The following is a 16535-nucleotide window of genomic DNA, read 5'->3' as shown; positions in this document are numbered from 1 at the left end:
TGACATGTAAACATATTCATATTTTTATATTTAGGCTATATGTATGTTTTGTGTTAGCGCCAGATATAAAATGAGATGTGTTTTGACTCTGGTCTGATTGATTTTGTGATACTCTATATTCAAGAGGAAACACAGGAATACATGGGAATATCTGACTTTATGAAAAACCTAAAGTTATATTTCACTTAATAAAGAGAGGCTGTTTAAAAGCAATGGTTTTCATGAGACCTTAGAGAGAAGACATGCAGCGAGTCTACTTGAAGTCAGAGAGTGACATTGCATTTAATACACCTTGTCAGATTCTCCGCATTACTGAAAGGTAGATGTGAATTTCACTGTGGCATGCTAATGAACGGCGGAAAATCAAACAGAGCAGCAATACAGGAAATTGGGACTTAATTAAGATGCGGCTTCAGCTGATACATAAATATGCATTTCAAATTCACATATTAAACTGCTAGGTTTATATCAGACAGTTATTGCGTGAAGAATAGAGATTTTCATGAGGCACTGAATAAAAATGAGAGCAAAGCTTCACAATTAAGCTGTGTGGAGAATAATGCTGGAACAATTACCTTTTAATGCTATTATCTTTTTTCAATGCTTAAAAAAAAAAATCACACACAATTAAGTATTTTCTTGTTTTTTGATGCAACCTTCTCTTGTTTCCTAAAGCACATGTACTACTCTTTGGAGACAAAAATGGTTATTCAGTCACTGAAAATTGAGGAGGCATCCTAAGATACAACAGCTACCTTTTTGTACCTTACTTTCCCTAAATGGGTCTTGTTAGTAAAGATTAGGTTCAAATATATTTGGACCTATGTAAGCTGTAATTTAAGCCTATTTTATACACAGCCCCCCATTTTCAGGGGCTCAAATGTAATTGAACAAAAGCACAATAAATAAAATGTACATTATAGGATATGAAATAGCATCCTGATCCACCAGTTAGCATAAGCTTCTCAGGCCAAAGACCTCATCCTTAGCTCACTGTGGAGGAAATGTGTTACTAGGGGGTCTTTGCCCATTGACTGGCCACCGAGGGGGGCGTCGTAGGCTGCAATGACAATGATGGAGAGAAATCAGGTTCGAGAACCATACTCAAAATGGCCAGAATGGCACTACAAGAAGTAGACTGACCACGTCCCGGCGCTCCCTCACCAGACCTCCTGGGAGCAGAGCGATCGAGGAAAAGGCATGCGGGCATAGCCTCGGCCACGTCTGAACCACCTTTTTACCTGCTGCACCTGTTCACTTTAAGCCCACAATCTTTAAATGATATAACTGTAACTTGAATATATTTTGATCAGCAGCTATTTTTTTATATATGCCTGTGTCCAAATATATATGGACCAATAACTGTACATATTAGTACCAAAACTGTACTAGTGCCTTTTAAAAATGATATAGCCACATAAGGCAAACTTATCAGTCTGCCAGAGGGCCTTGGCAACTCATGCAAATCCGAGAAGTCAAACAAACTCAACAAACTGCAGGCACACTCCACACACAAGCCATGAAACTTACATCATGGTGACATTAATGGATACCGTGGGGACCTCTTTAAAGTGAGCACCGTCACAGTCAAGCTCCAGATCCCTGCATTGGCACTCAGCTGGGACGGTCCCAAGCACTGTGTGACAGAAAGGGTGAGATAAAATGGGAGACAAACCAGACAACATTTTAGATATATAATTTGGTGTTCAAAAAGTATGTTTGGATTACAGTTTGATCTGTAGATATACTTATTATGTGAACAGTCATGCTGAACTAATAAGCACTAAATTATTTCTGCAAACTGGTCTAAGTCAACTTAGGTTAAGGATAAGTTCCACTGAGATTTCCTAATTAGAATCATTTAAGCTCTCAAGAGAAATCAAAACTTTAAAGGGCAAGTGTATAATTCAATGTTAAATGCTTTCTCTATGCTTAAGCCATTGGTAGGTTCATTACTCCAAATAGTCTAACCAATAGCACAAATTTGAGGACTATATCTTTTGTTATAATTTTCACATTTCTAAAAAAAAAAATAGCATTACACACTGTACTTTTTTGTCATTCATACATACTGTGAGCTGATTTTTCAAAATAAGAAATGGATTTTGAACTGAAAGTGTATTTAAGTGAAAACTGAAAAGGAATGTTTGTAATCTGATGGCGTCAGCAGTTGGACAGTCTGTCAGACAGAATTAAGCCCCACAAGATACACCAACTCTTTATCGCAGTTAAACAGAGCAGACGGTTGCCCTCAAATCCAGGGAAAATAAATGCCTCCGACAGACCATCTGTGGCCCAACACATTGTTCCAACAGAGTCTTATCTGCATTAAACATTGGGGAAGGATGTGAAAGCACAAAGACAGAACAAAAGATGCAGGGAGGCGACAAAAAGAAAAAGAAATCAAACTCCGGCGTTCACCAGGATGGCCCGGGGTGACTCATTTGCAGAGAAGAGGAGAGAAGAGATGCAGGCAAAACAGAGATGGTGCTGTAATAAAGCTCACGCTGTTTCAGACCAATCAGCTTGGGCTTTCAGAGCTAAATTTGCTGGTAATGAGGGGATGAATACAGCAAAGTCATCACTGCCAACACGAGCTGGATTTTAATTGGTCATTCGGGTCGTTTTAGTGTGTCTTGCATAGTTCTGCTTGTACTTCATTAATTAACAATGGTCCATGTGCTGGGGCTCATGTAGGGCATGTTTCCATCACATCGACTATAATTGAAACCTTAAACTGTTTAGTTATGTAAATGACCTAAGCTCATTGGAGGACAACATTAGTGAATGAAAATTATTTCGGACCACTGAAGTGTAAATTATTAGAAGCTCATTTTCACCACACCATGACAAATCATAATGACATAAAAAGTAATAATTATGACATAAAAATTCCAAATTACAATGTACCAAGTCACAATCATGGAATAAATAGACGATCATAGTAAGTCATTACTATGCAATAAAAATGTGATATAAAATAAAAGATCTGAATTATCAGATAAAGTCAATTATTGTTATTTTTTTACTTTATAACTTAGTAAGTAAAATTATTTATCTAAAATTATACAAGAATACACATTTAATATTCTATGTTATTTAAAAGGATAAGAAACACATGGTTCATAACTGAAACAAAATGAGTGCTTGGACACTTTTCCACTGTAAAATGCAAGCGAATCGTGTCCATAATGTAATGAATTCCAGCTGTGGGTCCTCTGCTAGGATACCTGAGAGGAACTGATTGGTATCCATCAAAAATAACCTTGACATCTGCTGGTAAAGGTCACAGCAGAAATGCTTAGACAAACATTGTTCAGTGTCTTGTTTGTTTATTGGAGCATTGCTGAGAAGCTGCAATATTACACAGATTTTTCACACACCCAGGCTCCTTCTGAGCACGTATCTGTGATCAATACAGCTATCAGTTAGAAACAGTAAACCGTAAGCCTCAAGATATGAGCTGTCTAAGACTTATGAGCAGTTGCCCTAATCTTCTTTCATTTCCTAGACTCAGAGTAATAAAACTTCAGAACAATCAAACAACCTTTCATAACTGAATTAAAAAAAATAGTTTGCATGTGAAGAAAAGAAAGTGAGCAACATACAGACAGCTACCACCCGTGCTGAGCCATTAACCTGTCCAAACACTTTTTAGGATAAAGAAGGCATTACACATGACTCCAAGCATCAGACGCATGTGCCCAAACATATGCAAATACCGCTGACTGGAAAAGCTGCAATCACATAATACACTATAGGGATTTATAATGTGATGTCTGGGAATGATCAGGTGATTTAATTTGACAGCATTTTTTTGATATTTTTAAAAAATTATACACATGCAGCACACAACATGTATACATTGTACACTTCAGTTTCAGGACCACTGGCTGTTTAATACATGTGAAGAGAAGTCATTTTAGAGCTATGGTGTTGATATTTAAAATCACCAAAACATTTAAAAAAACATTACACCTCTTTCTTGAAAACTCATGAACATGCTGTGCAATACTGGCGTTTTAATGGTGAATGCCTAGAAGTGCTAGTAGCTTTTTTTTATGCATTGAACAACAGATACAAAACAATGCAATATACAATACAAAGCCAGGGACACAAAGGAGAAGGATTGGGTAAAAATTTTAATTAAATGAGAAAAAAACAAAAACAACACAAAACACGATCAAAAGACATATGGCCTTCAAATTACTCAACATTTTTAAAGACAGAACACAAGCGGATGGCTGTAAGTGATTTTGTGCTTAGCCGAATCCCATAAAAGTGCAGATGGAAGGGGAAAATTCTGCATATTATTTACTGACAAAATGCACAAATCAACAGATCCAGCAAGATCATTTCAATAATGACTGGTGCAATCTAAAAAGAGCGGTGCAAAGTACCACATAATATATGTGTGTGCTGTATATTATGTAAATTTAATTTACATTTATGCAATTAATTTTTGACAGCACTGACTAAAAAGTTGCTAAAACTATAAGATATAAGTAGATAAAACTTCTAAATAAATAAGTAACTAACTATCCCTCTCGATGTTGTTTTAGCTGTGCTCATTGCTCAAAGCACAGCTGCTAAATAAATGTATACCACGTTTCTAAAATTAACATGTAAAATGTGCCCTTAAGATATTCCCTACGAGATTCAAATCATCTGAATCTTTGCAGAAACATACAAATGAGAGCATACTCACAGCAGGCATTTGACTTGGTTCCAAGGTTATTACTGGGGATTCCAAAATAGTTATCAAAGAGATGAGGCCAACCGTTATTGTCTCCTAAAAGAAAAACAACAAGTAAAAGGTTACTGAATCAAACACGTGCTTCTTGTCATTGCTAACAAAGCCGTTTGCTTTTGCACAGATGTTCACAGGTGTGACAGAGAACACACGCAATGCCCACAATGGGAAATTCAAATGGCCATTTTCAGGACCATTTTGCAGGGTCTTTGGTTTAAAAAAATGTGCCTCCGCTTGGTCTCTCGGGGGAAGTTGCATAATACATAAAAATGCTTTTGGGTTTGTGCTTTTTTTAACAATCACGTTAACCTACTCAGCAACCCCTGTCAATCATCTTGACACTGCTTGCCAACTACAAAAGTCGTAAAGCAAATGAAGCAGGTGGCATGCAAATAAGTGTGACTTTTGTGGCGTTTCCTGTCTCCTGACACCTCACACTTAACATCTCAGACAAATTAAACTCAACCTTCTGGCTCACTCAACACACCTTCATCAATCACTGTCTGGCTGATCGCATTCATATTTATATGTATTCACATGCAAAGCGTTTATGTACAATATTGCTTTAAAGTTTGAGGTCAGAGAGATAAAGACTTTTTGTTAAAAGGACCCAGAAACCCTGGGTATTAAGACTTGTATGCCTTGATATAACATAAATTTTGTCCCTTACTGAAATATGTGGAAGAAACCCATTAATAGTTTGGACCAGCCGCACTTACGCATTTTACGCAAAAGAAAGAAGGCGGAGCTATTATTTTCTCTGTAGTGTTGTTGTTGTCGGCACCATGTTCTGGAGACACTGTTTCGTGAAAGTAAAATGCCTTTTTTTGTACTTCCAAAATAAGTTCAACACTGTTCCAGAACATTTTAAAACAAATATTAGAGTGTGTTCAGCGCATTTACGGAGGACTGATTCCTTGAACCTGGTAGTAGTCTATGCTGGCTGTGCTGAGTCTCCAAAGTGGAGCAATTCTACCTCTGCAAGGACAGTCTTCTCACAGTCTGTAAAAACCTATGTTTTCATATTTACAGATTTGCCACTGAATAATCAAATGCAACATTTGAGCAGCATAGAGTAATGCTTGTTGTTCGTTGTTTCCTCGATCACAAATGCAGACATAGCAATGTTTGCAAGGCTCGATGCAACGCAACACGTAAAAGACAGTATAAGTTTATCATAATCAGTAATTATGTCCCCACTGGATGCAACAAATGTCTAATTTATGAGCTGTTTTATTATTTTTGTGTTATCGCGTCGGAACACAGCATCACATTATGGTATACAAATTAACATTTCTATCACATGCTTGAGGTTTTTGGCCAAACACAACGCACTGGATAGCTGACCAATTTTTAACAGCATCATATGACCACTTTAAATGTCTAATGTGTAGACTTTACTCTTGTGTCTATTGCAAAAAATATAAATGATACTAATACTTGTAAATAATCTAAACAAATAAACAGAACAATTTCAATATTTATTTAAACATTAAAATTTTCTATATTTATTGTCAAAACATATAGCTGTCCCACAATTCATATCAAGTTATTTCTTTGTATTCAAATTATGCAATAATAAACAAAAAAGGTCAAGTTACACAAAATGCTATCTACTGACTTTGCGTGAATAATTTGTCTGTCATTTTATTTTTTAAAAAATGTGTCTAAAATATCAATAAACTTCATTTCCACCTTAAAACGAGTATAGAGGTTTGAAGGTAGAAAGGTGCCCATTTACTGCATTTAAAAAAAAAATCAAAATGGGCTACTCCAGGACAAAAGGACAATGAAACTAAACCCAGTGTAAAAGCTCTCCTGTGATTAAAGTAAACTTTAATCACAAAATCAGAAAACTGATTTTCTTAAATTCAGCACACTCAGTAGACTTCTAACTTTAACTTCAGCTAGGTCTAACCAAAAGAATGTCTTCTGGGTCATTAATGATAAACATATTTCAGTGTTAAAGACTTCAGTGTTAAAGAATGAAGAAAATGACTTCTGTGATGCTGAAACAGTAACACTTTGCTTGCATAGCTCATTATCCATCAATTTTCTATGCCTTTCCCTTCGTGTCATGCAGGTAATTGATTATGGGTGAAATGAAAATGTTAATTAAACATCTAAGCTGTACTACAAAGACCTCAAACAGTCTTTGCAATAAATAAACTTTTCCCAGAAGGTGATCAATGTCAGGCAGATGATACTTAGTTCAACTCTATTCTGGATGACTTTTTATACTGTACATATAGTATATACTACATATACACTATACAGTATTTCGGTATTACAACCAAAGACTACATCATACCACAATTTTAGGGATGCTCATAGTAAATCAATTACTCATTTAAACTTAAAATGCCAAAATGGCAGGTCTTAAGACTTTCATAAACTATAATTTGAAAAAAAAAAAAAAATGATTACCACTCAAACATTCATAAACAACAATGGCACATGGTAAAGACATGTACATATATATTCAAATATTGTTATCAGGACAAAAGAAAGTAGGTCATATTCAAATGGCATAAACTATTGACTGGCATCTCAATTAATATTCTCAGATAATTATTGTTCTCATTCATTATCTTGATTGCAAACAGGCTACAAAAGGATATTGTGTTCTGTAAACATTTCAGGCTTATCTAGACACCCTATATCAAAATCATCTGCCTTTAATTAATGTTTAGTCATGCATTCCGCAAAACAAACATGTATTCCCCTTTGAGCTGTGTTTTCCGGTCAATGAAATGCATTAAAATTAATCTGATAAAATTATAAGAATGAATCAAGTGAAATTACTATTAGAAAAACAAAGGGACACTTCACTCATAAAGAAAAATCTGCCTTGATTTCCTCACCTTCTTGTCTTTACAAACATGCATGTTCCTATTTTAGTCTGAAGCGCTCAAAAGCAAAGTGCTATGGATAAGGAAAAGATATGTGATGATTTGGAACATTATCATGGAAGATAAATATAAAAAATGTTTAGAAATATAAAAATCCTAAATGTTTTTTTTTTAAGAGACAATTCATTTCATTCGCTCCTTTCATTTGTGGGCAAGGTAGACCTTACAACACACAAGGTTTTCCTCCACAACCACCGGATAAATTTAACTTCTCCTTTGCCATACTGTACACGACACGAGTGAACAGCATTGCAATGAGTTTAAATCCATCATTGACAGGTAATGTTGCTGTTTGTGTCCCAGCAAAGCTCCGACAGGTCATTTTTTCCCCGTCTAGCCTTATTTCACAATTACAGCAGCTCACACTCTTGGTTATATTGAGCAGCACTGAGGCAGCCATTAGGAAAGACACCATTTAATCTTTGCTTACACGAAAAGAGAGGATACCCATCAGACCTCTGCATTGATTTTACATGCACAAGGACTGTACATTTTTGACTGAAAGCCAATCAAACATAATGATCAAAAAAGGCTTTTCATCACTAATACAGTACACTGTATAACTGATACTTAACAAAGCAACATGACTGAATGTGTGATATTATCATCCTTAATAAGTGAAAAAGCATGCTTCACCGCATTGTAATAAGTGGGCATTGTTAATTTTGTGGTGATAACATGTTAGCCTATGGCAAATTATCGCTGACAGCAAAAAAAGAAATAAAATAATGGCAGTGCTTAAGATCGCAAAACATACAAACTATGCAAGTGCACTGCATCCTCTATGTGTCATTGCTGGTCTTGTCAAGCTCTGCAACAGAAACGTGAAATGACAAGGAAGATTCAGTGCTGAAATAATACCTCCTCCCCGTGTAACATTATGATTAATGGCCTCATTTATGCGGCTGGTCCATGAGAAATTGGACAAAAAAAAAAAAAAAAAAAAAAAAAAGAGATGACTACCGCATTTCAGGTAATGCAGAACACAGTTTGAAACATTAAATGACAGATGAAAAATCTACAATCTATGGAAATGTAGTTAGGTACTTAGAATTATTGCACAAATGGCGTAGTCTTAATCGCCTGGAATAGAACATTTTTTTTTAAAACCTTGGGTATGTTTGATGCTTGTATACCAAATTTCCCTTTTGGGTTGAACTATCACTTTAACTCTATCAAGTGTAAAAAGCTTAGCACCAACTACAAATAATCATAACAATAAAAATAATAATAAATAAATTTACTAAATTAATCAAAGAAATAAAAATTAAATACCATAGATAGAAAAGTCGAATAATAAAATTTTATAAGCTGTCTGCTGCCTACATGTATAAGTAAAATAACTACATAAATACACAAATGTTGCATTTGTATGGTATATATAGTGTATATATGGTGTTATACTGCTATAAAAAGTACCATATATAGTTCTCAGCCTTTGAACACTATATGTAGCATCTTTATCTCTTAGAAATCGACTAGGCTTGCTGAAAGAATAATCTGTCTGGCTAGCCATTACCTTGAAGATTAAATCAATGAAACTCAAGATGAGTTTCTTTATTCAGGTTATTGCGTCAACGGTACGATATAATGTTATTGTCATACTGTGTCGCTATGATATGACTCATTCATTAAGCTGGGCATACTGTAAATATCAAAGTTCACAAGCCATCAATTTCATAACATAAGGATATTAGAAGAGAAGCACATAACTCTGGGGGTTCAAATTCAAAGCTAAACATGAGCGTGTCACTGCATGACAATCAAGCGCTTCTTTCACATGACATGTCACAGCAAGCACTGCTACATAAACAAGGTTCTCACTCACAAATGACCTTTTTAACAGATCTTCTAAGCGAGATTGATGTGACGTGGCAACTGTGCTCCCATGGTGCACCTGTCATGGAGCATTTTATAACAGAGAGGACAAAAGGCACAAGATACATAACTTTCGACTCAATGAATACAATATGTAGATTGCTATAAATTTCACAGAATTTCTTCAGTGTGCTCTGAGTCGAGAGTTTTTCAATAACTGTTGCACAATGGCACGGGCGAATCAAAAATAAATAAATATATGAAAATAAAAGTCAAAACTTTGACAAATCTGTAAAGCTCAAGATTTAAAATAGCGTTAAACACAATACAGATATTGTGTGCTTGAATAATAATGAGGCAGAATGAGTCAGTGTGCCTGAATAATTCAATACACTGTCTAAAGCTAGACAGTTGTCACGTTAGAGACCTTAAAATGAAAGTTTCAGTGCAACATATGGTTGGAAGAAATTCAAGTCAGAATTCAATGCAATCATAACACCCTGTCCACTAAATTACCATTATCTGCTTATTTTAGGGCAGTATGCTGTATCCTTCACCGGCTACGATATCTAACAGTTTATTGCATTCAACAGTTGGCAGAAAAATAAAAATGGTACCTGACAGAACAGTCAAAAAGAAAATGAATTTATACATTTATGCAATGTGATTAAATTTCCACAGAGAAATGACCAATTCAGTCACAAAACATATTTCTTGGTCTAAAATTCTCCTGCCTTGTGGGCTTGTCTAAATCATCAGGAGGAACTTTTATACAACAATGCTGTCTGTTCAATCACTGACTGACTGACTGACTGGACAGCTGCCTTCGGTTTCAGACACGGTCAGTATAAAGACAGGGCTACAAAAGGCTAGAAAACAACTGAACAATTTAAAACAGTTTTTTAGCTGAGGAGGGAAACTACTGGAGATATTACATAAAATTGCCCTGAAAGCTTTAAATGTACTGAAGTTCAGCTTAAAATGAACTGATTTGATTGTTCCATTTAAAAAAAAAAACATGCATGACATACCAGTGTTGAAAGAGGTATGTTTTTTCTTTCTCGCCAATTTAAAATACATTTTTATAATTCCTTATGGCTTTTATCATGTTTTCACTTGGTTTGAATGCTTAGACTTCATACAAAGGGGCAAAAGGTTTGTCCAGAATTTATAAAGAGTGCCAGAGGAACATTTTCTGCTCTCCAATCTACCCAACCTTTCATTCCTTGTCCTCATTTACTACTAAATGATGAGAGAATGATGGGACCATTAGACAGCAGACTTTAGAGCCAAAATTTAGAGCCCTCCCTCCATCTGAGCCAATTTCAAACCAAAGTGTCCCTCTACTTTTTTCTCTCTTGATGGGTTTCTAAGTTTGACGGGGTTTTTTCAATAGGTCCAAAAGAGAAAAAGCTAAGAACCATGAAATGGCAGCTTTGAAAAACGCAAGATGAGAAAGATAACTGTAATTAATGTGCCCTAGAAAAGCCCTGACACGTAAACCGTTCCACATACTGAAGTTCAGACAAATTATGACACGGTTGTGTTAGTCAGCGGATGTTCATGCACTTGACAAACACCCCTGCTTCATTCCATCATTTCTTCATTAAGCTACAGTGATCTATGGTAGTGCATGAATGTGTGCCAAAGGCTACCGAGAGAGTGTTAGTATCAATGCTTAGACACAACTGAATTAAAGAAAGAGTGAGCAAAAGAGTTTTGTGAAAAAAATTAATTAGTCATTTCATCACACAAAATTACTGCATGACTTTAAGACTTAGACTAGTCGTATTGACTACTTTTATGGCACTTTCAGGATCTTTTATGTTCATTATGTTGCATCCTCACATGGGATATTTTACAAACTTAAACCCAGCCAAATGTTATGCATATGAATGCATGTTACTAGAATATTAGCCATTTATTAGTGCTAATTAATACATTATTCTACGTCCCTCATTTCACCCAATACCTAAACTTAACAACTACCTTACTAACTATTGATAAAAAAAGAAAATCATAGTTAATAGTTAACACGTGTTACCTATTCTAAAGTGCTACCATAAGGGTTTTTTTAAATACATTTTACACAATAGTTAAAATAAATTTGTAATTAAAATAAATGTTATTTACAGCAGACAGTCACGTGACTAGCCACGTGAGCAGTGTGTTCCAGGGTTTGTAGGATCACAGAACTCACCCCTCCAAAGTGAATAAATCATTTTCTGAATCCATGAGATTTATCACTAATGAGATATGTAAATTTATTTTTACCGAAGTCCATATGCGAAACAATTACAGCCCCGAATTGGGCTTAAGACAAAGTTTGCCAATACACAGTTTGCTAAATATAATTTACCTTAAGTCACTTATAAATAATGAAACTGATTGAAACTGAAAGTAAAGACAGTTATAATGTTATGAAACACTCCCATTTTAAATATACACTGTTTTCATGTTATATTTATCAAAGAACCCTTATAAAATATATATCAGAGTTGTATATATTGATGTTGAAGATGGCTGCTAAAAATTCACTCATGCCTGGCTCATTTTCTTCCTCTGCTAAGTATGTTAGAATTCTGAGATAGTGAGATAACAGATATATGATTAAGACATCTCGCTCTAATCTTACAGTTCATCCTCAGCTTGTTCGCTCTGTCCTGATGAATTCTCTCAGAGATTTCCCACTGGATCTCTCCACCACCAGTGAACTCAGAAACACATATTCCTCCATTTGCCGCTGCTGGGGAAAAGCAACTTGCACTGTTCATGTTTAAACTCAATCTCAGATGCACAGATGTAAATAATGTCAACTCCAAAACCCCAGATCAACAACACTGATCTCAACCCCAATTAGATAAACAGTGATAAAAAAAGAATGTGTCAAACTGGATGACTTTGAAACATTCAACACTTAGCGTCAGATAAAATGTTCTGAATTATAATGAGAGCATGCAATTCAAGCCCGTCAGAGTTATGTTTCTCTCCCATGCATCTCAGATCTTTAGTGCAAAATATATTGATGGAGATTACATAAATATAGAAGGAGAAAAAAAGCTTTTTATACACATACCTCAAAGAAACTGTCAAATCCGCAATCACCCCAAAAACTTCATAAAGTGCATATGCTCCCTATAGATAATTATAAGGGCAAAAAATCAACATCAGAAGGATTTTACAAATACAACTCTGTACATCCCACTCTAAAAAACACAAGTAAAAGTGTTTACTTCTTACCAGCTGTTCATACATTTGTATTGAGCATAATTTAACCAAACATAAAAAGGTGCATGTGTCTTATGTAAGCAGTAAGGTACGAGAGGCTGTGCTGTATCGTGAATAAATCACGGCTAAAGGGTATTGTCAGGCAAGACTCAAAGCAGAGTTTTATTTAAACAAATTAAGACTAAAAACACATTACTGAAGTACAGTAATAGTACTGAAATTTGTTAAATGCAGTCTTTCCGCAAAAAAATAGTCCCTGACAGCAACAAATGCAAGAGATCATTCTAATGGAGCTGAAATAAAAACTGAGAACAGCAGAGCATCATTTCATTTTAACACCATATATGATATTTTCTCTCAAACAGATATCTGCTTATCTTTCAGCATGTGAAATAGTTTTCCGTCTTTTAGTTTCAAAACAGGCTGATTCGAGGCGTAGCACAAGTATCATTACAGTGTAAACCTATGGACATGCATAATCATACTTGAAGAATATATCCACTAGTTTTCTGTTTCATCAAGTGAAAAAACTGCAGGCTGCACAGACACGCGTGGCAAACAAAACATATCTCCATATGAGAAACATTTATTAGACAGGGAAGGGTCTGGTCTCAAAATTAAAGATGAAGTATGCAACATAAGGCCAACAGGGGTTACTCCTACTTCATTAAATAAATAAGCCATTTAATTTTGCTGAAATACATACACGGAACAGTTGCTGTACTATTATGTTGCTAACGGTGGTTGCTAAGGGTGCTGCCCAGTGATACACAGAACTGTTGGCTGTATCGTGAATAAAACACAGCTGCTGACCAATCAGAAACCTAACAGTTTTATAAAAAATTATATGACACACAAATAATGAATACTAATAAATTAGCATATTCTCATCACAATTCATATAACGTAACACTTTAACGGTCACAAAGGTTTTGTTTTTTTTCTTAAGCTCATGCTGTTTAAAAAAATGCATCATATCATGTCTATAAGTGCTGAAAAAAGCATTAATCTGTTCAGGTAATAATTAATCACCTCTATGCCCCATTAAGCTTGCAAAGAAATATATAACTAACAAAATGGGCTTACTGCTAAGATACAGGCTTTGATACATTTTTTATCAAAAACATCTAGTATTCATGTTTTTCTGGATGGACGGGTCAGCCGGTTGTTGAGTCAGAAGCAATTGTAGATCTTGCTATTTTAAGACAAAAATCGAATGGCCACTGAGCTTATGAAGTCATAATTTATTCATTAAACATTAAATGAGTACATTCAGCAATTTTAGATAACATATATCTGAACAACGACAGAGCAGCAGGTGTGGGTCTGGCCTGAAATTAGCAGGGAAGCCTCATGAGAAAACAAGGCTGCATCTGGAACGATTGATGTCCAGAGTGGAGAGTCTGCGCCTTGTGGTCCTTACACCAAAATATAACAGTTGTGATGTCTGTCAGTGTCATTGGCCCTTTGATCACTGTCTAATAACTCACCAATCAACAGCCCGCTCATGGATCTGACTGCTCATAGGTCACACATATCAGTTAATTCATTCATCCATAAACCGATAAAAAATAAAAATAACTGCAAAAAGTATAATTATTTTGCTACAAAAACCGCTAATACCGCTTCAAGAGTACTAGATGAGTGAGACATCTTAGTTAACTTCCTGATTATGCGTCATTAAGAACATCTATTTTGAAATATAATGCATTATTCATCCAGCCCTCTATGAACTCCTACAAACTTAAGCATACCTGAATAATAATGTGTCTAGTTGTGTAAATGTTTAAGCGCTGCATTTGCATATACTTAATTATATAATTTCTATGATGTATTTTTTATCCATGTTGGGCTACGAATATGCAAAGCATTCATACTGCATGAAGATATACTACACATTCTTATGTAACAAGATACATACTTCAAAAGTCTTCAAATGATAGATAGATAAATAGATAAGATAGCTAGATAGATAGATCATCATTACATTTCCTTACTGTTTTTCCCATTACATTTCAGCAGAGAAAATGTACCACATGCAGTAAATGCAATCACTTTCCAGTCGCATGACTGGGCGGAACTTATGGGGTATGACCAAGGTTATGGGATCCGCTCAGAGACAGCTAATCAATTATTAGGGAAGTACATTCATCTTAGAGTTGCACACACCAATCAGTTCCCTGTCTTATTACAGGACCCTCACAGACCACCCACAGTCCCTGTTGATGCATATTGCACACAAAACTGGAATGCACTTTTAAATAATTCCAAGCTTCAATAACACTGTAAACAAAAATGTGTTTAAAATTATGAGTGTTTGGGAAGAGGAACCTATTATGACTGGATTTGGAATGTTTTGTTTTGCATAATCCAGGTTGCTATAAAAACAACATCATGAGTTTATTTCTTTTCATAATATTACTCTAGAAGGACTGAACTTCAATGTGAAACAAATTCTGTCCCAATATGACAACCCCACAAAATTAGAAACGTATCTCAGATTCTCACATCTTGCAAAGGCTAACGGGGGCACCCTTGTTTTATTAGTTTTATTTAAAGGTACCTTGGCCAAAAATGAAATTGTCAATTAATTATAAATAATTTAATAGGTATGTAATGAATGGACACTGAATCAATGCACAGCATGGCAGCTTATTAACATTACATTCTGCACTTTCAGAACCAGACAAAATGGATAGGTTTTTCATCTTGTGCATTAAACAAAGCAAAAGTTATACACAGCATATAAAAATTAATGATAATATGTTCAATGAATCCAATTGAACGTTTTCAGCAGAGGTTCTTTAAAACTTGAAGACGAATAATCAATATACTGAGATGAAAAAAATGAAATGTAATATAATTAACTGTTACTTGTAATGAGAAACAAATATTTTTAGACTTTCACATCCTGTGAAAAAAGTATCCTTCAGAGATCTCAGCAACTGTGTTCAGATTTCCCAAAATATCAATGAAATAATACAACAAAAAACTACATTATTTGTCATGCTATAAAGGAGAAAAACCTTTGAGTATTAAAAAGTTCCTTTGAGATTGTATTAAATTAGTATTGCTCAACTCAAAAGCAAGTATGGCTGTATAAAATACTTATAACGGAGGAGGGTTGACAAAGCAGTTTGTTGGCTGGCGATATTAATATAATGCTTTGTTGATTTGGTATTGCAAAACTGAAAGAATCAGAAGGAAGCCTTGTGAGATAGTTTGGATTTGTTGGATTACTGAGAGAATCAAGTGCCCAGACAACACAGTCATAACCTTATCTCCATCTAACAAACCAATCACAGTCTACACTGTTGAAACAATTCACAAAAGAAGAGCCATACTGAAGTCAAGGTTGGCTTCAAAACGATTAACAAATATCACTTTGAGATAAGGAAAAAAGGTTAAATGGAGACAAAAGATTATTTGGAACAGAATAGACCACCTCCATAATGAACGACTGTCTGTAAGGCAGCACTCTAACTTCAGTTTCCAAGATTAATATGATGCTAAATCAAAGCCACACACCATTATCAATGACAAAATGTATATGAGCCCAAAGATGGATGCTCTGTTCCTGATGGACTCAGATTTTACAAACTGACAAAGCTCTTGAGCTTCAAAGCATTCATGGCAAAAATGACAAATGGCTTTCTTTGTGGCGTTACCCAGAGTCAAAATGTCCCTGTCTTTTATCCTCATAAGAGAGAGTGGATGAGAGACAGACAGAAGGAGACTGACTGCGGGTGGGCCCGCATCTCCACTTTCATTTTATATAGAGATTCAATTGTTTATCCAAAACTTCATTATCTATCAAATCTCAA

General features: G+C 35.2%; 1 protein-coding gene across 1 annotated transcript in view; it reads right to left on the bottom strand.

Moving 5' to 3' along the window:
* rxfp1 (relaxin family peptide receptor 1) overlaps positions 1-16535 on the bottom strand; it is a 41310-nt gene that overhangs the window by 15526 nt on the left and 9249 nt on the right. Inside the window, exons 3-4 of the mRNA XM_043256511.1 lie at positions 4709-4792; positions 1531-1636 (exon numbers count right to left, since the gene is read on the bottom strand). Coding sequence (XP_043112446.1) covers positions 1531-1636; positions 4709-4792 — 190 coding nt within the window. The remainder of the gene's footprint in view (positions 1-1530; positions 1637-4708; positions 4793-16535) is intronic.

Source organism: Puntigrus tetrazona, chromosome 14 (assembly GCF_018831695.1).
Source record: "Puntigrus tetrazona isolate hp1 chromosome 14, ASM1883169v1, whole genome shotgun sequence".
Taxonomy (NCBI): domain Eukaryota; kingdom Metazoa; phylum Chordata; class Actinopteri; order Cypriniformes; family Cyprinidae; genus Puntigrus; species Puntigrus tetrazona.
The sequence above is the reverse complement of the archived record's forward strand: the minus strand, read 5'-3'. Positions and strand labels throughout refer to the sequence as shown.